At 43.6% G+C, this 24,608-nt stretch overlaps 1 protein-coding gene across 6 annotated transcripts in view; it reads right to left on the reverse strand.

Moving 5' to 3' along the window:
- Nucleotides 1-4,570: 4,570 nt before the first annotated feature.
- The window catches only part of Palld (palladin, cytoskeletal associated protein), a 407,054-nt gene continuing 387,016 nt past the window's right edge, over nucleotides 4,571-24,608 (reverse strand). For all 6 annotated transcript variants that reach the window (XM_060381838.1, XM_060381835.1, XM_060381836.1 and 3 more), the window contains 6 exons: nucleotides 19,522-19,616; nucleotides 17,494-17,626; nucleotides 11,099-11,306; nucleotides 8,829-8,994; nucleotides 8,191-8,324; nucleotides 4,571-6,670 (listed from right to left, as the gene is read on the reverse strand). In XM_060381838.1, coding sequence (XP_060237821.1) covers nucleotides 6,498-6,670; nucleotides 8,191-8,324; nucleotides 8,829-8,994; nucleotides 11,099-11,306; nucleotides 17,494-17,626; nucleotides 19,522-19,616 — 909 coding nt within the window. In that variant the 3' untranslated portion in view covers nucleotides 4,571-6,497. The remainder of the gene's footprint in view (nucleotides 6,671-8,190; nucleotides 8,325-8,828; nucleotides 8,995-11,098; nucleotides 11,307-17,493; nucleotides 17,627-19,521; nucleotides 19,617-24,608) is intronic.

Raw genomic sequence — 24,608 nt, forward strand, 5'->3', positions numbered from 1 at the left:
GGTGTGAGTTCTCTATCTTTAGAGGCCATAGCAATTTCCATACATGGACATTTTGTAAGGGTTATTAATTAGTAATAATTTATACATTTTTGCCTTAAAAGTAGAAAATTTTGTTGTCCAATTGTGATACAGTTGTATCAGGCTGAATTTTAAAGAAAACAACAACAACAAAAAAAAAACCCTGTTTTTACCAAGGTGCCAGTAATTTCAGATAGTTGGGCAGCTGAGACAAGAACATAGCAAGTTCAAGGACACCCTGGGTTACAGAGTTCAAGGACAGCCTGGGAAAGTTAGCAAGTAATAGTAATAAATTTAAAAAGGGCTAGGGATGTGGTAGAATGCTTGCCCAACATAAGTAAGACCCAGGTTTGAGCCTTAGTTCTTCAGTCAGGAACAGAACAAAACCCAGCAATCCAGGAGTCATGTGACTGCTGTTTTGAGGCAGAACATTATCTAAGTAGAAATTTAAGTATGTATTGAAAGTCAATTCAATCATATGAATAGGATATACTAAAAATTTAGATAACAGTGTCATAAATCAAAAACTATGTATCTATACCAGTGGGAAAGGATCTTCACCAACCCTATATCTGACAGAGGGCTAATATCCAGAATATATAAAGAACTTAGGAAGTTAAAAAGCAACAGATCAAGTAATTCAATTAAAAAATGGAGTACAGAGCTAAACAGAGAATTCTCAATAGAGGAATATCGAATGGCAGAAAAACACTTAAGGAAATGCTCAACATCCTTAGCCAACAGGGAAATGTAAATCAAAACGACCCTTAGATTTCACCTTACACCCATCAGAGTGGCTAAGATCAAAAACTCAAGTGACAACACATGCTGGAGAGGATGTGGAGAAAGGGTACCCTCCTCCACTGCTGTACTAAGTACGGAGCCCTTTATCTCTCACATACTTTCTTAGTTTATTAGTGTTCTGTTTTTTTTCAGTACTGAGCCTTGAACCTTGGGCTCTGGGGCTGCCTACAAAGTAAGTGCTGTACACATGGGTTACATCTGCAGCCTTTGTCAGATGAGGACATGTGTGTGCGCAGCTAGTACGACTGCTAAATGCAAGGCGTGCAACAGGAGAATTTTTCAGTAGGAGCATTTCCAGGCATGTTCCATGCAGGGTATTTCCCAGGTGATCAGTCTGGGAGGAAAGTTCGTGCATAGGGAGTGGGTAGCGGCTTTCCCGTGGTCTGCCCCACTTGCGTTGACCACCCACACTTGTGTAGACCTCAGTTCCCTTTGCTGGACACACGGTGTTCTGAAGTCAGCAGTGAAGCTGGTTTGCTGAGTCATCAAGGGGGAAGCAGTGAGGAAGAAGCTAGGTATGGTGGCACACACCTGTAATTCCCACAGCTGGGGTGGGAAGTAGTAGGTCAAAGTTGTTTTCAGCTATGTAATGAGCTTGAGGCTAGCCCAAGTTACATGAGTAAAAGCCCAAAAAACAATGAAGACTAGTTTATCAATAGAATTACCCCTAAGTGTGTATGTTCATGCTTTAAAATAAGCTGCTCTCCACATATATCAGACTGAAATATGTGGACAGCTATTGAAAGGTGAAGTAAACCATTACTGCTGCACCAGCCAAGGACCATGATGGAGAGGAATAGACCCCTGCTCAGATGTAACCCATAGGCACCTCAGTCTCCATGTGGGTCTCTGAATAAGGGGAGCCGGGGCTGTCTCTGTCATGAACTCAGTTGCCTACTCTTTGATCACTTCCCCCTGGCGATGGGGCCTTGCCAGGCCACAGAGGGAGAGGATTCAGGCAGTCCTGATGTGACTTGATAAGCTAGGGGCAGATGTCAAGGGAGGAGAACTCCCTCTTTCAGTAGACTAGGGGAAGGAGATAGGGGAAAAGAGGGAGGGAGGGTAGGACCAGCAGATGATGAGGGAGGGGGCTACAATTGGGATATAAAGTGAATAAATTGTAAGAAATAAAAATAAATAAAAATTAAAAAAACAGAACCCGTCAGGTTGACAATCAAATGTCAACTACCATAGTGTTCTGGTTGCTGTCTGTTGAGCTGGTTGGATTTTCCAGGGAAGACTTTCTTTCTTGAAATGCTGATGGCCACCATTCCTGACATTCCTCTTGTCAGTAGTCTGGAGTTTGGAGGGCAAGAATGCTTTTAAAATGACTTTATTCCAGTTATTGGCATGGTGCTCATAATCACCCGTCCTGTCTCCACCTGGGAATCTCACATTTTGTGCTTCAGTCTCCTGCACATAGTGTAGGTCAGAGTCCACTGACTGCTATAAGCCTTTCCCTTTGATCTGCAGAATTAGCAGATAATTCTAACAGCAGGCTTTTTATGAGCACTGTCTTGGGGAAACTGATTCTCTCTCTTTCCAAATTACATTTTCCTTAGTTGTTGGAAAGCTTTTGGGGGTCAGTTGTAAGTTAATGCTTAATCCTCTATATGCTTTCTGGCATTTATCTCTTCTTTTCCCTATTTTCATATGGGCAAATGGCTTTAAAACAAACTCAGCTCTGTGGGTTGTTTATGCTGGGGCCGTTACCCTCTTTGCTTAGAAATCTTTACTATATTTGAAGGGATGTGTGTCATTTCTTTGTTTCATGACATCACACTGTATTTGTGAGGTATATCCATGTTTTTAGAGAGCGTTTTGGGTAATATATATTTAAAAATGCCACACATACACAGGTCTGATATAATAGAGTTTTATTTGGGGGAAGGGAAGCAGAAGAGAGTTAGGGCCTGAATGAGCCATGAGGGTAGAGAGAGACAGAAAGACAGAGAGGCAGAGATGGGGGAGGGGAGCACCGTGACTGAAACCAAAGCAGAGAGAATGCCAGACTGGTAATATCTGAAGCACCTGGCCCAGGTGATGCCATAGGACACAGGTAATGACACAGGATGTTGTCAGGACACTAAAGCCCCCTAAGGGCAGGCCAGTTGAAGTGCCTGGGCAACATAACTGTCTAATTGGGAAGGATTCTGGTGGCAGAGTACAGCATATCACCGAGTTGTTGCCACTGACTAAGCAGATGAAGAAAAACTAAGATGCTGAGGCCTCTTGGAGTTCGCCCCTCTGCAGAGGCTTTTCTCATGAAGTAACCAAAAAGAGCCATGTTCAGAGGGAACAATCGTGATATTAACAACTTCTTCAGGATCTCAGACAACACAGCAGGGCTGAGAGTCAGCTGAGCAGGGAAGGGACTAGGAAACAGACTCTCCTCTGAAAATGGCTTCTCAGCCACAGTCGGTCACCTGGAAGGCTTGAGAAAACCCTGATTTCTAATTTTTGAACATTTTTATATTTGCGTACTTTTCTATGTGCATGTATAGGGTTAGAGGCCATTTGTGGGAGTTAGTTTTCTCCTGCCACGTGGCTCCTAAAGATTGAACTCAGATCCTCAGGCTTAGTGGCAAGTGTTTAACTGCTGAGCTGTCTGTCTGGCCTTAAAATTCAGATTTCTGATCCAGAAGAGTTTGGCAGCACTCAAGAATTTGCATTTCTATCAAGTTCCTGATGGCCAGTCTAGAGAGAGCTACTTCTAAGACTTACAGGCTTCACAAAAGAAGGAATTATGTGAATGCCTGTTATTTATGGTATAGTGGGATAACTCCTTAGATGAAACTTCAATGTAAAGAGTAGATCGGAGGATGCGGAAACAAAGTGCCAGGCATTGTGGGTGAAATCCCAGCTTGTTACATGCCTTGAACCGCACAGGTATATAATTGGTGCTTCTGGTTTTGTTTGCTACACTGCTTTTGAGTCTCGCACACCTCTCTTATCCTGTCAAGCCTGAGTCTCTGCGCTATTTGGAAAAGGTTGTTGTTGTTTAGGTGTGTGCCATGTACACATGATATGGGTACACTTGCCCATGTAGGGACATGTGCAGTCCAGAGGATGACATCATCAAAATGTCTTCCTCGCCACTTCTCCTTATTTTGAGAGACAAGATCCCTCCCCTGAACCCAGAGGTTGCTGTTTTGATTATCCTGACTGGCCAGGGAGCTCCAGGAGTCTGCCCCCTGGGCACAGAGGGTACAGATGTCGTCATGACCGTCTTAGGGAAGTGCTGGAGATACGAACTCAGGTCTTGTATGCAGCAAATACTTTCTCCAGTGAGCTACCTCCCTATCCTCTGAAAGAGATTTTGAAGGTGTAATTAAGTTTCTAAACCAAGTGCTTTTTAGAAAGGAGATTATCTGGGTGGGCCTGACTTATTCAGGTGTACCTTTAAAGGGGCGTGGACCTTTCCATAGCAAAAGAGAATCAAAGTGTGAGAGGGTCTGCATGAAGGGAATTCTCACTTCTGGCTTTGAAGGTGAGGGGAAAGAAATCCCATGGCCTTGGGGAGAGGAGAGCAGCCCTGGCTGCTCTGTCCCGTAACCTCAGGGACCTTCTGAATTCTGTCATAACTACGAGGGCATCAGATGCTGTTGTGGCTGGGGACACAGCGGCCTGGGAACTTGCCATCTCTTGCCCAATTTCTGATCTACCCAATTCTGACTATGCAGGAGTCTGAAACTGCTTCCAAGTCTGCTGGCTCGTTACAGCAGTGACAAACCACGATGTCAACTACTGTTTGTTAAATATTTATTTATTGATGTTAAGTCCACATTACACCAGCACAACAATCCAAAGGATGATAGTACTTTGTTTTTTTTCATAAATACAACATAAAAGGTGGCAAAAGAATGCTAGTTAATCCCAAGCCCAGCAAATTAGCAAAAAAAAAAAAAAAAAAAAAAAGTCACATTCAGAAAGATTTGGCAAGTATGATATAATAGAGATCACAATTCTACAACAGAGATAGGCCCATGAGGCCCTGCGTGGTAACTTAACTCCCCCATTAGCGATGTGTCTATGGTCAAAGAGACTGGCACGGCACTGCGTGGAACTTCCGCCGTCCAGGGCTCAAGCCTGCTAAACTCGGTTGGTTGGTGTCCTTACAAAAGTAGAAAGCATGTGAAGCAGTAATACAAAATACACCGGGTGGTTACAGATACAAAATTGTTTTAAAGAAGTACTATGTATGAACTGAGTAACTGAGCTAAGAAAGTTTAACACTTTTATAAATAGTGAACAACAGTCTGTTTTGCATGAGGAACACAGTGTTTTCTTTTCATAGCAAAGTACCATTAAAGCCTCATGTATTAAACTACCAGGCCAAATTACTTTCTCTCATTTAAAAAAAAAAATTGGTTCCGACTTAAAGTCATCAAGTCTGGTCAGAATCAACACACTTTAGCTGATGCAGAACCGTGCATCCAATAAGCGGTCTTTGCAGTTGCTTTTACAGATGCTCAGCGCCTGGCACCCTCTGGAGGGTAGGTTCCGTGGCATGAGGGAGTGAAGGGAACCGGTAATCTCCACTCACCACCTCTCAGTGCCAGTGGAAAAGAAACTCATTGCAGCACACGCCTGTTCTTGTCCCCCACATCTCCATTTCCCTCAGGCAGACGAGACCTTACAGGCGACTTCCCACTTATGCCACCCCTGCCATCTCAACCATGTCCAACTTGCTCTACACACTAACTAACATCGTCAGCTACTACACACTTTGAGCTACCGGAAGTCTCCCCCACGCATGCTCTCCAGACTTCCAGAGGACTCCCTTGAGTCCTTGACTGGTTAATGGCAGTGTTTTTGCACCTATGTTTTTAAGGTTTAGAGGAAAACCAAAGAAGAGCCTGGCCCACCCCTGGCGCTTTCATCTAAATGGATATGAGATCCCATGTGGGTAGCAATTCCTTCCTTCATTCTTTCCATGCCTTCCAAACCCGCTTCTTCCAAACACTACATGCCTTGGTCATTTGGGTGGTTTGGATACCTCTTGTGGAATGGACTATAATACATATCTGCTTTCTTTAGAACACTTCAGTTGTTCAGGTTTAAATTAGCCTTTTATTTACTATGAATTATAAGTAAGCTTCCTATTAAGGTAGCGTAAAAGGAAAACTCCTGATAGGAGTGAACTATGAGGCAAGGAATTCCTTCCTTCTGAGTTAACATAAGCACTTTTAAAGACAAGGCATTCGCTTGGATTTCATCACCATTCTTTCCATCCTTCCATATTGCACTTGGTTCACTGTAGCCGTCTGTAGACACTGCAAGTCAGAGTCACTGTAGTATCTGTCAAACATTTCACACTGCCACACTTTAGCACCTATAGCTTGTGTTGAAAGGCACTTAGAGATAACATAAATCGTGGTTACCTTTGATAGTTGATTTCTTTTGGCATTTTGGCATGTTAGGCCATTTTAATCACAGCAATTCCAAAAGTTTTAACCTGGACAGTAAATGTGAATTTTTCTGTGCAACGTGTACATCTCTATAAGCATCACCTATTTAGACTCTCTATTAAGTAAGAAAATAGGATTTTGGTGTTTTTTTTTTTTTTAATTTCTTAATGTCAAAAGTATACTTCTGCCTTTTACGTAACGTGACAGAGGAGTATGTTGGTCAAAGCAATGGTGTTCAGTTTTCAGCGTCAACAAGGGTGCTGGTCACAGGTCCTCACTTTCTACGAGGCCGCTGTTGAGTGTCAGGTGCGATGGGCTCGCCTCAGGTTGGAAGGCGGCTTTGATGTCGAGTCCCTGGTCCGAAAGTGCTGCGTAGCGGCTGGCAGAGGGCCTTACTTTTTTTGGCTTGGTGGTCTGCGGCTGCTGATGCCACTGGGCTACAAAGAGGAAAAAGAGTAGACGAAGACTTTTAGCACAGATACACTTGGAAATCCCTTAGGGGTTGAAGTAAATGCAGCCTGTTCTTTTGGGCAGAGCCTGGCTTCCACCTGCACCCTCAGCCCTTGGGAGGCAGAGGCAGGAGAGTTGCTGTAAGTCTGAGGTCAGCTTGGGTTGCAGACTCAGTTTTAGGCCAGACCGGGTTGTAGAGTCTCTAAGATCGAAAAGCGCACACACAAAACTAGCGTCTTCTGGTGTGTATCAGGTACATACAAATTTTTTTTTAAAGTGTGTGTGTGTGTGTTGGTATGTTCCTGGCACCTGGGTGTGTGTGCGAGTATGTTGCCTGCGTGCGTGCGTGTGCACTGGTGCCTGTATGTTCTTGGTGCCTGGGAATCCAGGAGAAGGTGCCACATTGCCCTGGTACTGGAGAGCTGTGAGCGGCCACGTGGTTGCTGGGAACTGAACCCAGGTCCTCTGCTACAACAGGAAGTGTTCTTAACTGCTGAACTATCTCTCCAGGGCCCCACACATATATCCTTTTGCATTTTACTTACAAGTATCACAAGTCAGTGTCTCTATGTGGCCTTGAAACCGTAAAGCCAGGCAACATGGGAAATTACTGTTCTTTTAGCAACTGAAAGGCTCAAAACAGTTGATAAGCTTCCTATATCTTACCTATCTTCCTCTTTTTTCTTTAATAATAATCATAGTTAGGAATTCTGATAGAATTTTAACATTAATAAACTGAAAAAAAAAGCCCAGGCATTTGGGAAAGTTTGAAAGGTCTGTTACTTTCTTAAGCAGAGGTAAAATTTGGAATTTGTTTTTAATATCTTCTAGTGGTTTTCTTATATCAGTGGATTATATAATGCTGTTGTGCTAGTCTTTGAATTGAGTTGGTAGTTTTTTTGTTTTGTTTTTTTTTTTTTTTAATTTAGGATGCATGTATCCTAAATACCCACCAATACCCACACACAGACATTCAAGAATCTACTGCTGAGCTGCTTGAGATATATTAATGAGAAAAGCGCTTAGCTATGCAAATACACATTCCAGAATCAAGGTACACACATTAAAACTGCAGCAGGACACTGAAAGGATTATGATTCAAGAGGAAGTGTTAAAAGACAGTCACTTGCAGACCACAGGAATAAGAAAATGTGAAGAATGCATATGCCTTTGTCTGCTGTTAACCCCTATGGATGCTCAAGTGAGACAGCCTCAGCTGACCAGCCAGCCTAAGAAATCAGCATGCACACTCGCTAATCAATCAAAGACCCTGGTGATACTTGGGTGTTTGCTGTCCTGGAAGGATTTCACTGTTAATGTCGGGAAACTGGAAACAGAAAGAGAAAGAACAATATGATTTTTTTTTTTTTTTTTTTTTTTTTTGCGAATAAAATGCTGGAGTATAAACTTAGAATCTGAAGCTTGGAGTGGTGTGACAGGCCATCCTGATACCCAGCTCTTAATATTTCAGCGCGGGACGCGGGAGATGAAAGGAGGCGGCACTCACTGTAGACGTCCAGCCTGGCAGTGCAGGACACAATGCCGGCTTCGTTCTTGGCTGACACCGTGTACCACCCGGCGTCTTCTTTTGTGGCTCCCTGAATGAGCAGGCAGACGTAGCCACGATTATCCTGGTGCATGCTGCAGAAAAAGATAAAGTCATTAGGGCCCTAAATTTTTAAAAAGTGGCTTTGGACATGAAGCATCCTTCTTAATTGGGTCATTAGAAACAGCACTGTGCGAGTAGCCGATAATGGGATCATACTTATTCTAGAGAGGCGGCTGGCCCCATTAGGTTAATGGGAGAACGGTGCAGACCTCAAGAGGGCGAATAAATCTATGCACTAATTCCTAGAGGGGGACCTGCCTTTACAAACGATCGCCTGGGCTGTCACCACGGGAGCGAACGAATCCATCTTTTCCTTTTCAAACGCACATATCAAAATGCAAATAGGTTAAGTCAGAAAATGCTCCATCCCGTCCCAACGTGGCTTCTTTCAGAAGCTTAAGCCTGCATTTAGACGAAGCGTTGACTCCTGTCTCTTGCATCGGTGATGGCACGGCTTTTACGTTCACCGACGTGCAGGCAGTGTCTGATGCACCTTTTCATCTCTTGGGGTAGCTGAAGGCACTGTGTAATCTTACCTTACTCTCTCAGTGCTGTGAGTGAGCGATTCGTTTTCTTTCTTCCAAAATATCTGAGGTGGTGGCACTCCGGAAACGCGGCATTCCAGCCGCACTGGGTACCCGTCGGCGACCCCTGTGTTCTGCAGCTTCTCGAGAAACACGGGGGCCTTGTGTGCTTCTTTGGCTAAGAAAACACGAGATGGATTATCTGTTAGTGGCACGCAAAAGGCTCACTGCAAGGAACTCAGAAGCTTTGGAAAGACGGAGTAGCTCCTTTAAGGTACCAAGTTGACTTCAGGTGGTGAAGAGGTCGGCCCTCTCCTCCAGCAAACGTCTACACGCCTCCTCCCACTCATGTGTTTCCTCAATTAATTCAAGGCTGATAGGCCCACACAGTGCCCTGGCCATCTGCCCCTCAGAACGCCTGCCTGTCAGGCCTCAGCGATCCTCGGTCATGGATTGCTCTAGGCGGTGCGGGCTTTGCTCCTAATTAAGGCAACGGGAGCTCACAGCCCTTAGCTGCTGCTGCCGCCTAGTGGTCCCGAATATTTTAGGACCAGGATTCCCCCGGCTGCCACCCGAAATGTTTATTTTGAAGATTCAAAATTTCGAACTCATGGTGTACTAAGACGTACTGCGGGATTTAAAGGGCGGGGGGAAATACGTACAAGGACAGGTATGCTTAACTAAATTTGGCAATTTTATACAGTTATCTCTAAAGTAGGGATGTACAGCCTGTAAATTACAAATTCTAGCTAGACAACTTTGTGATTATCTTTTGAGCTCTATTACTTAGTCTTTTAAAAGTCAAGACTTATTGTTAATAACAGCCTAGACATTATTAGTCAATGGGAAACTGATTTCTTGGGTCACTGGTAGAAACAATTTCAGAGATAGAAAAGGTTTAATTTCATTTGAGCGCCCAACGATGAATCCAGGGACACACACCTTCCCGCACACTGACAGGAATCCGGGAGTCTGCCATCAGATATTAGTTTCTGTATTACTATTGGTCACCGCTGGCAAAACAGACCATAGATGTCCCATCATCTCCACTGGGGGGGGGCATGACCCCCCACAGCATTTTCTAGGATTAAACTGCGGAAACTCTTATGAAGACCTGCACAGGCAGCAGCACACACAGCAGCGCCTCAAGCAGCACAGGATCTCACTGGGGAGCAGTTGGGGTACTAAAACTGGCTTTAAACACAGCCAGTAGCAGACAAACGGATATTTGACAGCAGAGACCACGTTAGTGTTTGTGTGGCCTGCCAGCCCTGAGAGCAGGGCTGAGGGACCCCCAGACATCTGTTTCTGGGACCCTCAAGTCTTATTCTGATGGACAAATGAGACCAAGGGATGCATTTAACAGGAGGATAAATGAAGGGTTTAGTTTGAGTTTAGAGAAATGGGTGAAACAAAAGCTACCATGTAGGTAGAGTACTTGGCACAACATTTATTAAAAAGCCTGGTTAAAATGACAGCATAGCACATATATTTTCCAGTTTTGGGGTCCTGTTATTCCTAGGATTTTATAGCCAAGATCTTGATTTTATTTTCATTGCCACTCCATTAAAGAAGCTGAGTAGTTCACAGAGTGTTGGCAAGAGGCTGTATGGAGTCTACTCGCTTACTAAAGGGTCCCCAGGAAGCCCTGATCATACACATTCTATGCTTTGGCTGGCTTCATGAGAGCAAGAGGTCAGAGCATCAGAAGTCTTACTTCTTCTTTACGCCAAAGGGTAGGCTAAGCCTTTCCATGAACATCTTCTCATTCAAGATTTCTCAAAGAGTCTAACTTCCCATAATGACACTAACACAACTTACCTACAGTGTTGCTCAGAAAGCAAACGAGTTTAATTTGATACTGAATTGTGGTATAGATGACAACATTATTAAAGTTTTTTTAAATTTTGAAATCACTATGTGACCTGTTGAAAACAGTCTGTTGGACTCTCTATATAAAGTTCTGGAAGTCTGTCTACTGGTCACTCTTTCCCTGTGGAACACTAGGCCTGTCACAGCAATGAAAAGAAGGAGAAGAGATCCTCTCTCTTTCTTTGCCATGTTATGGGAGAAAGAAAAGATAAATAATAAAGGCTGTGCTGAGGTAAGGAGAATTAACGCCTCTGAACTGCTAAGCCTCACACATGCTACCACTGTGTTTGGTGATACAATCTGTTTTGTTAGCATTTCTTCTTATTTTCTGCATCATTTAATGATGGAGGATTTGTTTCTGTGTCATCTGACTTGCTTCGGCAATGAGAAAGGAACCAGAGGCCACCTACCAGCAACCACAAGCTCCAGGGTAAATGAGTTCTGTCCTGCTCTGTTGGTGGCAATACAAGTGTAGATGCCGGCGTCCCGGGATGTGACTGGCTCTATAATGAGGGAGTGTACTCCATTCTCACGGACCAGCATCTTGTGAGCACTGTCGGGGCGTATAGGCTTTCCATCCAATTGCCAGCTGAGATCGGGGGTTGGTAACCCACTCACCTAAACCAGAAAGGAGATACGAGTAAGTTTCTGTAACAGTAAAGCAATCAAATCACCAAGAGTTTTGGATCCAGCATCAGTTCCTCCTTTGCTAGTACAAACAATAGCTTTTTCATGTTACTCTTTTTAAAACCTTCCCATGGTTTCCATAGCACATAGAGGCTTACTTCTAAACACTTCTTAGAACAATCCACAGGTAAGTGAAACAGGGACTGAACCATATTTCTGTCATCATCTTACTTCACCTGAGCCTATAAACATTCCCAGGTGATGTCAGCACTGGGCTCTGACCTCTTTGGAAATAGAAGCTGTGCAACCATTATAACCATAACACTCAGCTTGCAAGCTTTCCATCAAGGAGTGGCCATCGCCATGGAGATGTTAGTTAATGTGTCCATTAGTACACGGGCCTTTTATTATTTTATAATCCTTAAAACTGAATAACAAGAGCAATTTGAAATTGCCCAGAAAGTCACAGACAAATTAGCATCACAATGGAGATATCCTGAAATCTCAAGAGCATGGCAATTGTGTTGACCAGACAGCAGATAGAAACACATTTGATTGCTAGTACCATGGTGCATTGTGAAAGGGTGGGGTGGTGGCCATCTGCTGGCCTTTTACCACGGTGCCTTTGATTTTAGAGTAAAAGAGAATTAAGTTAGAGCTTTTGGTATCCCTCCTTCCTCCATCTTTACTAGTGGAAAGTGATGTATTTTGGCCCCCAAAGCTTATTGGGTTATAAAACAATCATAAAACTAATGGATTATAAAATGGTTCCTTTGAAGCACTAGCTCTGTCCGAGTCAGCCAGAGATTCGTAATTCCATCCTGCCCCATGGTAAGTATTCACTTCTATTACCAACAAGGGATCTCCTATACGTGTAGTCAAGCCTGGAGAATGTAAAGAAAAAAGCACAATTAAGTCACGGGTTGAAATGGGATTTCAGAGACAGCAGTATTTAGGAAGGGGTTTCTGAGGTAGTATGCTGTCCTCATGTCCCTTGTCATCCCCAGCTCTCCACATGTCCCCTCCCTGTCGGGAAGACACTAGCAGTGGTACAGAACTATAGCAGGAGATATTCCCAGCTGGGATCCAGCTCTTGGGGAGTTTATAGCTTGTTCTCCCTTTTCCGGGTTTGGTCGTGGACATACAGGATCTTGGGGAGACACTGATTGGGTCGTTTCAACACACACAGTTCACAGAGGGGCTGTTCCAGTACGGAGAGTTACTCATACTCAGGTGAAGGGACCATGCCCGGCTCTTATCACCCCAGCACTCCCAGTGTGCAAGTGAGGACAGCATGAGATCTGTCGGGAGGACAGCAGGGGCTGAAGGCCATCACAGCTGGCCAGTCTGAGCAGTCTGAGCTCTTGATCCATGTGGAGATGCAGAGAGAGGTGCACACTTGTCATATCATACCCATGCAGAGTTCCCGCCCCTCAGGCTTGCTGCCGAGTGAAGGACTGTGCCTGGGAATGCATGCAGGGGCTGTAGCGGGAAGGGCTCTCTCTGTTCAGTGTTCAATTGATTACGTCTTTATTTCCCTTTCAAATCCTGAACACACTGAACATTTTCTTTGAAGTAGGCAGTACTGTGCAGTGTCTGTTCATATGGCAAGACATCCATTTCTACTTCTTTGTTTTTGAGTCAGGGTTTCACGTGACCCAGGCTGTGGTGAGCTCACTATGTAGCCAAACCCGACTTTGATCTTGCTGTCTTCCTGCTTCTGTCTTCTGAGTGTTAGGATTACAGGCTTGTGCCACCACATCCAGTGGCTTTCATAGTTTCTTTATCTGGGTCAGATCGTGATAGTGAATGCAAGTAGAGGTTATCTTAATTCTCAATATCTTTTTAAAGGCAGAGATGAAAGGACATTTATGTTGCTGTCTGGAGCCATAAAAAGTAGTTATCAGAGTGCTGTGGAAGAGTGTAGCACTCATACCCACTCTTGCTGCGTGCTTGTTTTAAAATCTCAGACTTGCTGCAATTTTACTTCTATGTAGTGCAGTATATGTTTAAAAATGTGCATCTTTCTTTCCTTTTTTTTTTTTTACTTCTTTTTCCCTGAAACAGGGCCTGCCTGTATAATGCTAACTGGCTTATGTTTTCCTGGGGGGACCAAGCTGGCTGCCTGTACCTGCCCTATATGAGGTTGGGAGTAAGGTTCCTCTCTTAAATATGAAATTGATAACAATCCCAGCATATCACCATTTCCTTTGTTGACGAGAAATGCCATGGATAGGTCCTCTCTAAGATTTTTTTTTAATTTAAAGTACTTCTTTTAGAAAATGGGCAAGTAAACAATTTTAGCGTGTTTATTTTGCATGCATGATGTTCCAGACTGTGCACGCATTGGAGAATAATAAAATTATAAGCACATTCGTTGTCTCATATGCTTATCCTGTTTTTTTTTTTTTTGGTGCGGCAAGAGCATTTCCAACCTCCTGTCAGTCACCTTCATGTGCTTGACGAGTGGCTAATAACCACCACGCAGAACAATGGATTTCTTAACTCTGTCTCCTGCGTGACTGGCGTTCATATCTGTGATGACAGCTTCGCAGTCCTGCTCCACCAGCCCTCAGTAAGCACCAGTCAATGCCTCCACTGTCAAGCTTCTTCAGAAGCATGTAAGTGACAAGCAAGTGAGGTCACGTAGGGTTAGCCTTTTCGTACCAGGGTTACTCTAGGATCACCATACTTTCACAATTTCAGTTTACCTTCCACGGGCATATGTTTAAATCTGCTCATCTGCTGCGGGAAACTCGAATTGATTCTGTGTTTTAGCTACCATGAGTGAGGTGAGCGCAGACGTCTCTGACTTGGGATTGCGTTTCCTGTGGATCTACGTCTGGCTCGATCATATAGTAGTTTTGACGTATGAACTCTCGTGTGTGGTGTTTGTGCACATGTTCGTCTGAATTCATGTGCTCCTGTCGGTGGAAGCCAGAGGCTGATGTCAGGTCTCCGGCTCTCCACGTCATTTTTGAGATAGGGTGTCTTATTGAACTCAGAGCTCTCTGGCTGGCTAGGTTGCCCGGAAAATGAGCTCTGGGGGTCACCTGTGTCTACTACCCCACCAGCAGTGGTTACAGAGCACCAGCTTTCTCAGTGGATGTTAGAGAGATCTGAACTCAAGTCCTCATGTATGAACAGCAGACACTTTACTGGCTCCTAACGTGTGAACCTTAAAATTTGTGTGTATGTATGTATGTGTGACAGGGCCATGCTATGGTTATTTGTTTGTGATAGAGTTATGCTATGTAGTCCTGGTTGTCCTGAAACTCATGATGTACACCAGGCTAGCCTCAAACTCACAGAGATCTATCTGCTTCTACCCTCTGACCACTGGGACCAAAGGCAGGAGCCAACAAGCCTGGCCCTCCTCCTATGTTAATTCTTGATTAAAAATGAAAAAAATTTATTGAAATTCAACTTATGTTTTGTATTGTAAGATATACTACATTAGAAAAGAAATTATTTTAAAGAATACATTTATTCGTTTCTGTATGTTCAAAGAAGCCCAAATTTACTTAAAAAAAAAAGAGTAATCAAATAAATTAGATTACTTCAAAGTAAATTTTTAAGATTGAACTAAAGCCGCTTGACCCCTGCCTAAAATGAGGAGACAGAGATGGTCCTCCCATTTCTACCTCAAGATATGTCTTGTGGTCATTGGCAGATCCTCTCTCAAACTCATGTTCTTTTCATATTGATAAAAGAATCATAATTTCTACTCTTGCATGTGCAAGACTGATGTTTTCAAAACTAATTAAGGCCACAGCTATGGCCTAGTTTTAGAAATACCAATATGCATTATTTCCCTTTGCCTCACATTAGCTGTGGCACATGGATAGCCATAAAACTTATTTTTAATTTCTTCTTCTCTCATATATTGTATCCAGACAGCAGTTTCCCTTCCGTCCACTCTTCCCAAACTCCCCACACCTCCCCTCTCCATCAGATCCACTCCTCCTCCACTTCCCTTCAGGAAAGAGCAGGCCTCCCCGGCATGTCAACTGAATACAGTATAACAACTTACAAGACTAAGCATATATGCTCATATCAGGGCTGGGCGGGGCAACCCAGCAAGAGGAAAAGGTTCCCAAAATCGGGCAAAAGAGTCAGAGACAACCCTCACTCCAACTGGTAGGAGTCTCACAAGAACGTCCAGCTACACAACCATAACATCTATGCAGAGGACCTAGCTCAGAGTCATACAGCTTTCATGAATGTCACTTCAGGCTCTGTGGGCTGTGTTGTCCTGGTGTCCTCAATCCTTCTGACTCCTACAGTCCTTTCCTACACTCCCCCATCCCCCATCAGTGGGATTCCCTGAGATCCCCAAGTAATGTTTGGCTGTGTGCCATGAACTTACTTTAACAGCAACTTTTCCAAACCTCTCTACCAAACTCTACAAGCAATTATTCATGTTCTGCAATCCCATGCAGAACCAGCAGATGGAGCCCAAATAATTTTAAAAAGCTATCCACATTTACTAGCTAAAGCTTAAGACTGTAACACACAGAGTATTGGTGTTAACTCTTCTTTGAAGGTCTGGTAGAATTCTGTGCTGAAACCATTTGGCCCTGAGCTTTTTTTGGATGGGAGACCCAGATGTCCCTCAGCTGAGGAATGGATACAGAAATTGTGGTACATTTACACAATGGAAGATTAATTAAAAACAAGGAAATAATGAAATTTGCAGGCAAATGGTGGGATCTAGAAAAAGATCATCCCGAGTAAAGTATCCCAGAAGGAGAAGGACACACAACACATGGTATACACTCACTTATAAGTGGATATTTGACATATAACATAGAATAATCATACTAAAATCTGTACACCTAAAGAAGCTAAGCAAGGAGGACCCTGGGTAAGATGATCAATCCTCACTCAAAAAGGCAAATGAGATGAAATTTGGAAGAGGAAGAAAACAGGGAACAGGACAGGAACCTATCATAGAGGGCCTCTGAAACACTCTACCCAGTAGGGTATCAAAACATATCCTGAGATTTGTAGCCACACTTTGGGCAGAGTGCAGGGAATCTTATGAAAGTAAGGGGAGTTAGCAAGACCTGGAGGGGACAGGAGCTCCACAAGGAGAGCAACAGAACCAAAAAAAATCTGGGCACAGGGGTCTCTTCTGAGATTGATACTCCAAACAGGGACCATGCATGGAGATAACTTAGAACCCCTGCACAGATGTGGCCCATGGCAGCTCAGTGTCCAAGAAGGTTCCCCAATAATAGGAACATGAACTCAATTGCTGGTTCTTTGATCACCTCCACCTGAGGGGAGAGCAGCCTTACCAGTCCACAGAGGAAGACAAAAAAGCTAGTCCTGATGAGACCTGATAGACTATGATCAAATGGAAGGGGAGGAGGACCTCCCCTATCATTGGACTGGGGGAGGGGCATAGGAGAAGAAGAGGGAGGAAGGGTGGGACTGGGAGGGGATATGAAGGGGGCTACATCTGGGATATAAAGTGAATAAACTGTAATTAATAAAAAAAAGATTATGGACTTCAAGTTAACCTTTATAGAGAAAGGGAGTATAATCAATAAATTATGATTATTGAATACAAAAAAGACTGTAACACACAAATGACAGAAGGTGAAATGGGGGGGTCCTGGTAGGGGAGGAAATGTACAGTGTGAATAGGGAGGCAGGTAGATAAGGGAAGTGTGGACTGGAAACCAACCCAAACTCAATATGTCTGAAAGTGTTGTAAGGAAACCGGCTGGCACGTATGCTAATTTAATAAAATCTAATATATGACATTATATAATAGATAATATTTAATAAATATAATATATGATATATAATATATATTTAACAAATAATAGAGCAAAGTGGGAGAAATTTTTAAAAAGTAAGTAATTCCATAGCACAGATATCATAGAGATTACCCGATAATTGGGATGCTTGATAGAGTCATACTTACTGTTGCTACAAAATGGGGGAGGAAGAGGAGGAGGGAGGAAGGGAAGAAGTACAATCTAGTGATTTCCTGGAGTTTGGGCATCGAGTTCAGGGTAAACACATTTGACAGAAGTTTAGAAGTAAAGAAAATCATGATGATGACTCTATAACAGGGAATCCCTTCTGCTTGAGATAGGACCACCGTGTACTCCACAGGAGAGACAGAAGCCAACGCAGATCTGGCAGGTGCAGACAGACTTACTTTGCAGTCCATCCTGCAGAGCTTGCCCTCCTGGACAGTCAGGTCCCCGGGGGCCTGCAGGAAGTGAGGTCTGAAGAATCGCTCCTGAATGGGCTCCTTTTCATCTCCACTGTCCCTTGAGCGAGAGCGAGGCCTGGAAATGAGGGATTCAACAGGCAGATAAATACAAACATGCATGGTAGTGATTTCCAGGAGATGGATGTCCTGGTCTGACTCCACCCCTCAAGTTTACAGACCAAAAACGAGGCACACAAACCTTGTTTCATTTGCAAGTTTATGACCAGTTTAATAGTCTCCAATCAGCAGACTACTAAATACAAATCACAAAACAGAAATGGAGAAGTTTTTTTAAAGCTTATCTTAGAAGTAATAGCCGCTGTTGCTCATTTTTTTTAAATCATCATATCTTTCCAGATAGAAATTAATATTAACTTTTCACTGTGATTTTAATTTTGTAGCTAATTATAATTTCTCATTTTATAAAAATATAATGTATTTCTTATCAAAATTCCTTTTCATGTTCCTCAGGAAAACAAATTACATTCTTAGGCACGTTTAATTTTTCATTACTTTGCATGCCTAAAGGCCTTATTTTCTGTTTTAAAAGAGGTGTGGACCTCTCAGACTTTGTATGCCTTGTTACCAGAGCAATAGCACTGAGAGTAATGGCAGGGGAGATGCGAGACACCAAGCAAGATGCTGAGTGCAAATGTCAGAAATCACTAGGAAGACTGAGTTTAAAAGCAGAGGGCCAGGCTGTAGCTCAGAGGAAGAGTGCTCAGATGCATGGGGCAGGCCCTAGGTTCAGTCCTCAGTACTAAAGAAAAGAAATTATTCTTTTTTCTATTATTTCAATAGAAATAAAAATTATTTAAAATCTTATATTTTATAATTACTTTTATATAAAAATAAAAATAATTCTAAAATTATTTCTATTTTTCTAAATTATTCTTTTTAACTAGAAAAAGAATAATGGAGCAAGTAAGACTTTCAGCTACCTCAGGCTAACAGCGATCACCTGTTTGATACAGGTTAACTAGAGCTATAATGTGTGGCCTCATGCCTTGTGGAGCCACTGACACCTGGGAAAGTTTAGGTGAATTCTACTTACGGAAAAAAGTAAAAGAGAAGGATGCAGAGTGACGGCATAAGCCTGACATGTGTTTATAGGCACAGGCAGAGGTCTGGGGGCTGGTACTGCCATGGGGAGTACAGAGCAGTGTGTGAGCTGCCCAGCCATTGTCAGAAGCTAGGGCTCCGTGGTAGTCACTGGGGGATACTGGGCACCACTTTTTTGATGTTTACCTACATTTTCTGCTTATCTTTCCACCAAAGGTCTCTGCACTCGGAGCCTATAATTTACCGTCAGGACTATTTCAGGATGCTGTGTGTGCAATACAGCTAAGAATGAACACATGCTCACGGGCCAGCTGCCTCGCCATATTCCTTTTGAAATTCAAATGCATTATTAAGAAATGGTATCCAGTGCCTTCCTGCCCTCGCTGTTTCAGCATCTGTCATAGGCGAGGGGTGTAGACATTCGCTAGAGTACCTGGGATCTCAATGACAAATCTTACCCACAAGACTCAGGGTCTCACTGTGCTATGTTCTGAACGGAGTGATTGAAAATGCACTCTTACCAAACTACCTGCTTTTAAAAATAATGGTAACAGGGCACGATTGTCAGCTCACACGGCTGTTGGCTTAGATTTGGTTTTGAACACTCAAGTTCCATTTGCTGGTATGTTCATGTTCACGTGCCAGCGGAAGGTCCCGAATGTTGACTTTTACATATTTCATAAGTTATGTCCTACTTAACAAACTAATGATCATCCATCTGAATAGTTTGGACACATAGCGGCAAATATTTGTTCCCTCCTCTTTCTAAAGCGCAGAGGGGGCGTGATAATGATGTCACACACTTCAAGTCTGTGTTCATTGCTATGAGGGTGGTAGCAGTGGGTTTAAGGCGACAAGGGAATGAGAAAGGACCCACCCAGGATGCCCAGCAATGAGCATCTGAAATACCTTCTGGCGTGAGGGTGGCCTGAGGGAGAGCGGGGACTGCGGCCTCGCTGGTTGACAGCCTGTACCATGAGCCGTCCCGTACAGCTGACACGACCCTGTCGGGGAGATCGAGCGGAAGATATTATGCGCTGCGCAAGCCTGTTAGCCATCACACTAGCACGTGTTACAGCTTATTTTCCCTAAGACATTATCTCACAGTCATGCAGCACTGGTAATCGCGGCCAAGTGCCCCAGCGAAACTATTTGCTGAAAGAATTCAGGTGACAGCAGTCTGTCTTATTTAGGATGGCATTCAAAATGACACCACTCATTGACCTGCAGAATAAAGTTTTTCTAACACATGAAGCCAAGTTGTAAAACAGAATGGTAGGGTGTTTTTCTCTTGTGATGTTCTATTTTCATGGTCGAACCTCTCCTTATTGTGGCCAATTCTGAGATCAGAATTACATGATTTTAATTTTCTGTCAGGTCTTCTCAGCAACACATTCATGAACAGTTAGTGTTACTGCTTTGCCCAAGCCATGTATGAGCATCCTGTGAGAAGTGTGCACAGGACAAAGTGGGCATCACGGCAGTATGTCATTGTGTCTGAAAATAAACATGTGTGCAATTTAAAATCCAGGATCAACCGAATACCCAGAACATGTTGGCCACATGACAGTGGATTAGCTAATCAAAAGTTGTATTTATCTCTCAAGTTTAACTATAAACTTGCTAAGTTGTACATAGACCTTAGGGTAGCCAGATGACAAGAATAAGTCACTAGATGTTACTCTGCAGTTTGGTTTCAGCCTTTCTCATCACTATTACTCACAGGGAGTTCCTCTCCCACTTTTCAGAATGAGCAGATTGCCTCTAACTTCTGATGCTGGTCACAAAGAAACAGCAAGAGAGGGAATAGGAGATGCAGAACTGCCATTAATAATTAGGCTTCATGAATTCTAGCTTGGCATGAACAAGAAACCCTTGTAGCAAGATGCCAGTATAGACAGGCAGTGCAGGTGTATGCTTTGAAGACTTGTGCTCCAGCTGAGAGTGGGCAGGGACAAGACAGGATATCATGGCAAGAGATTCGCAGTAGGATTTAATGAAGGGCAGGAATCCAGTCAACCAGCGTCTCCAGTCTTTCCTATCATGACTTCCTTAGGGATGCAGCCACCCAGAAAAGGCTGTACACAGGATGTAATGCAGACCAGAGAAGAACTGGAATTACTACGGAGCAAGGGGTAGAGGGTGACAACAACACAAAGCAACAGTGTCCTGCTGGAGAAGCGGATGTCCTTAGCACTCAGGGATTGCTAGAGGCTGGAGCGGAGTTCAGCCTTAGGAGGGATGGCTGTTTTCCCACTGGATTAGCTATATCTGAAGCCTAGGCTGCACACACGTGCTTACCATGGGCTCTTTGCTTGAGAATCTCTACAGACTCTCTAGAATTCAGGCAGTTAATCTCATCAAAATCCTCTAAATCTGTACTCACTCTGGAAAAATCTACCTATGACTTGCTTAGGAGATTTCCCACCATTAAATACCTTGCCGAGATATCATGCTAGCACTTTATCAGATGAACACAGAAGATTTAAGATTCCCTTTGAGATCCAGAACAGGAAAGCTCGGATTTTCTGTTCCCCTGACAGCTTCAGGTTCACTGACGTGGGACATGGCTTTTCTATGTGTGTTGCTGATTCCATGGTGGAATGCATGTAAATTAATACATCTTTCCTGTGGTGTGATGCCCAGGACATGTGAAAAGTTTGTGTGTCATTTATGTAGACAGACATTCATAGAGTGTAAATTACATTCACACCCTAACCTTGAATTGGGGAAGCCAATATGATTTCCTTAAAAAAATCATCTTAAGGTCAATTTGATTTCTGATTATCTTCTACAACTTTGGGCAAAATAAGGATACATAAATGTATACACATTTATACATTTATACATATGCATACTTCACAAAGATGCTGTAAGGATTAAATGTTACATCTTTCTGCACATATAGTAATCTCCACTTCTGCATATAAATGGGAGGGCTTGGTCTTCACGAGGTAGGACTATGTTTGATTACCTTGCTGTTATTGGCTAAATATATCGCTGTATGAGTGATATGGGTCAGTGAGTAAGTCGACTGTTGACAACCCAGCAACCCGACTTTGATCCCCAGGAGCTACATGCTGGGAGGAGAAACTGAATCCCACAAATCCTTTCTTTGAACTGTACACACACAGAGAGAGTCAGGAAATAGTGTAATAAAGATATTGTAGCATGTTGCTGACCACTACAAGAGCACTTTAGAAAGCATCTAGACTGAGACGTTATACACTTTTAACTTTTTCCTTTGAGAAACAAATGTAGAATTCAGTGACACCGCTGTGAAGATGCTGCCTGTGCACATCAGAGAAAAGTTCAGGCACGAGGCCTGAATATGTTATGAAGAGGCTTCTCAGGCAGAGCCAGCACCGAGTGATTTTAATCCTCTGGGTATCCCAACCTACCCCAGATGTCATCAAAATCGTGTGCAAGTGCACAGCCTTGTACTTGGCTTTAATGTTCACATTTACTTCATTAACCCATGGAATGATAATGCAAGAGAAGCAAAGCCTAAGCAAAGCCCAGAACAAGGCTGGATATTAACATAAATGTAGCCGTGACACTAGTTTTCTCTTATTCAACTCAGCTCTGTGGTCCGTCTATTTCAGGGAGGAAAAAAAAATCCACTGAGTTTAAAGTTACAGCACAAGCAAGAAGTTTGCATTTTTGAAGTGATTCTGTGTGAGGCATCCAGCTTGTAGAGGTTATTTGATGCCTCATCCCACGAGGGCAGTTATTTATGTGATATGAAAATAACATTTATGTTTCGTAGTTTATGAGCCTAACTCATGGCACACAAGCCTTTGTAAAAAGCCTGCCACTTGTGTACATCATGCAATTGGAGGAAACATCAAACTACAAAACAGCCTTCCCAAACCTAAACGGGCCACAGTGTAACTTAGCAACCCAACAAAACACAGCAAAACACTCGTGTTTAGATTCAGCTGCATCTTACAGACAGGATTAGAGTCTGAACCAAACTGTTTCTGTGATCTTCGAATTGGCAGCATCTGGTGAAGTGCTGCACAATCATGCTGAGCTGTGTGAGCGCTCTGGTCCCTGATGAACTGCTTCAGCCATCTACACGGAGCCACCTGTGTGACGTGTAACACATGGCCCCGCTGGCACGGGCTTGCAGCTGTGTGTCAGTCCAGCCCAGGTGAATCTGGAGCTAACTAAGAATATCTGGCTTGTTTCGTATCCCCCAAAGATTCATCCAGGTGGAAAAGCATCCTGCTTTAAAATATCCTGTAGAACACCAGCATCTGTGCCTTGGATCTCACCTTCTTCCTTGCCTGCCTTCTGTAACCGTTTCCATGGCTCGGGGAAGCCCTGGCGTCTTTCTTCACTCTGAGCTTTTTTCATACTGACCCTTTCCTGCTCCTCTTGGCCATCATGGAGGCTACAGACTGTGAGCTGTCTCTGTTTTAACCTCCAAATGTTTTCGAAATTAAGAAAAAAAATACAGGAAACTAAAGGGCACCAGGGCAGTAGAGAGCTTTGCTGCAGTGTTCTGTCTGCCATACTCTATGCTTCTGAGAATGAACGTTTCCTGAGAGAGTTTGCTTTCCGTTTTGATTTTCCATCCATGTCTACTTAGAGCATTCTTTTAAATAGTTTAACGTTCACAAATTACAAGAACACGACAACAGTTCAATATGCATTGAGTTTATAAGGCTGTGGCTGGGTAATTACTTTTAACACTATGTATCTACAGCCACAGAAGGTTGAGTCTGCCAAAGCGTAGGTAAAAAATGGCCAGTCACTTGTTTGGGTTCAATGTCTCTTTTTCTTAATGTGTAGGAAAATTAATCCCATTATCTAGAAATGATTCACAAAACCTACATCTGGAATATTTGGACGACACACCTGCTCCTAACAACTCAGGATGAATAAAAAGGTTTTCCTTTTGGAATTAAAATAAATCAGGAAACATGGTCAGAAACTTGGAACAGCAACTCCTGCAAAAGCATCACCAACTCTCCAGTTCACTCACAGCGGTGTAGATGGGATGTACACACTGGCACAACCTGCTCCTCGGTGTCCACTTGGGAGAGTTCCTCAGACTTCTTTCATGAGCCCCATCCCTTGTGTGGTGCTGGAGATCGAACCTTGACCTATTACAAATGTGGAGTAAGGGTTCTACCTCTCACCTAGATCCTGAGATCTGGCTTCCCCTTGTTTGTCTTCACTGACATGGAAAAGGAGCGCCTTAGGTCTGACTCTTAATGAAAACATTGTATACAGTTTAAGACCTGGATCTGTAGGCAGTGTCTAAGTATGTGACTTAGAGTATTTTGCTCCTCCTGGCCGACCCAGAGCATTCATTGTAATCATCCTTAAATCATGGCTTAAATCATGGGAGGACTGTGAGGGCTGAGATTTTGGTTTGCTGATGTCATCTGGTCTACTTCTACTGCCTCTGTATTTTCTCCCAAAGGAAGAACTGAAGGGGCTGATCTTGGGGCTTAGCCTGGGGCCGATAAGGCAGAGGTAGAGGGGCTTAGAAGGAGGGAAGCAATTGTTCTTTCCAATTGTCCTTGGCTGTGGGCTTGCTGAGAGCAGGGCAGCTTCCCAGTTCATGTGTGGCCGGCGGCATCAGCTGTGTTGTGGGCGTTGGCCTGTCTCTAGCGCACAGCTGTGGTGGTTGTGGCACAGCTGCGTGTGACGCCACACTCCTTTCCCACGGGGGTGATGAAGAGAACAGCAGGAGGTCAGAGGACCACACAGCGGCGGCAGCGACTTTCTTACAGATTCCGTCCCCGCTGACTGCTCGCTCTCCCACAGTAACGTGGGGCGGACCTCTCAGAACCTACCATTGACAGCTAGGTTCCACAGGCTCTGCCACAGGTCGGGGCTACTGTCCTACGATGGGGCAATCTGTGTCTATGAGTAATGGTGACAACTAGCATTTCCAGAAGGTGCGCTATATGCCAAGTAAGCCAAGTGCTTTTTACATGTACTGTGTAAATCCTCCTGACCATTCTTCCTTTTCACCA

The sequence above is a fragment of the Meriones unguiculatus genome, chromosome 4, assembly GCF_030254825.1.
Source record: "Meriones unguiculatus strain TT.TT164.6M chromosome 4, Bangor_MerUng_6.1, whole genome shotgun sequence".
In the NCBI taxonomy this organism is placed as follows: domain Eukaryota; kingdom Metazoa; phylum Chordata; class Mammalia; order Rodentia; family Muridae; genus Meriones; species Meriones unguiculatus.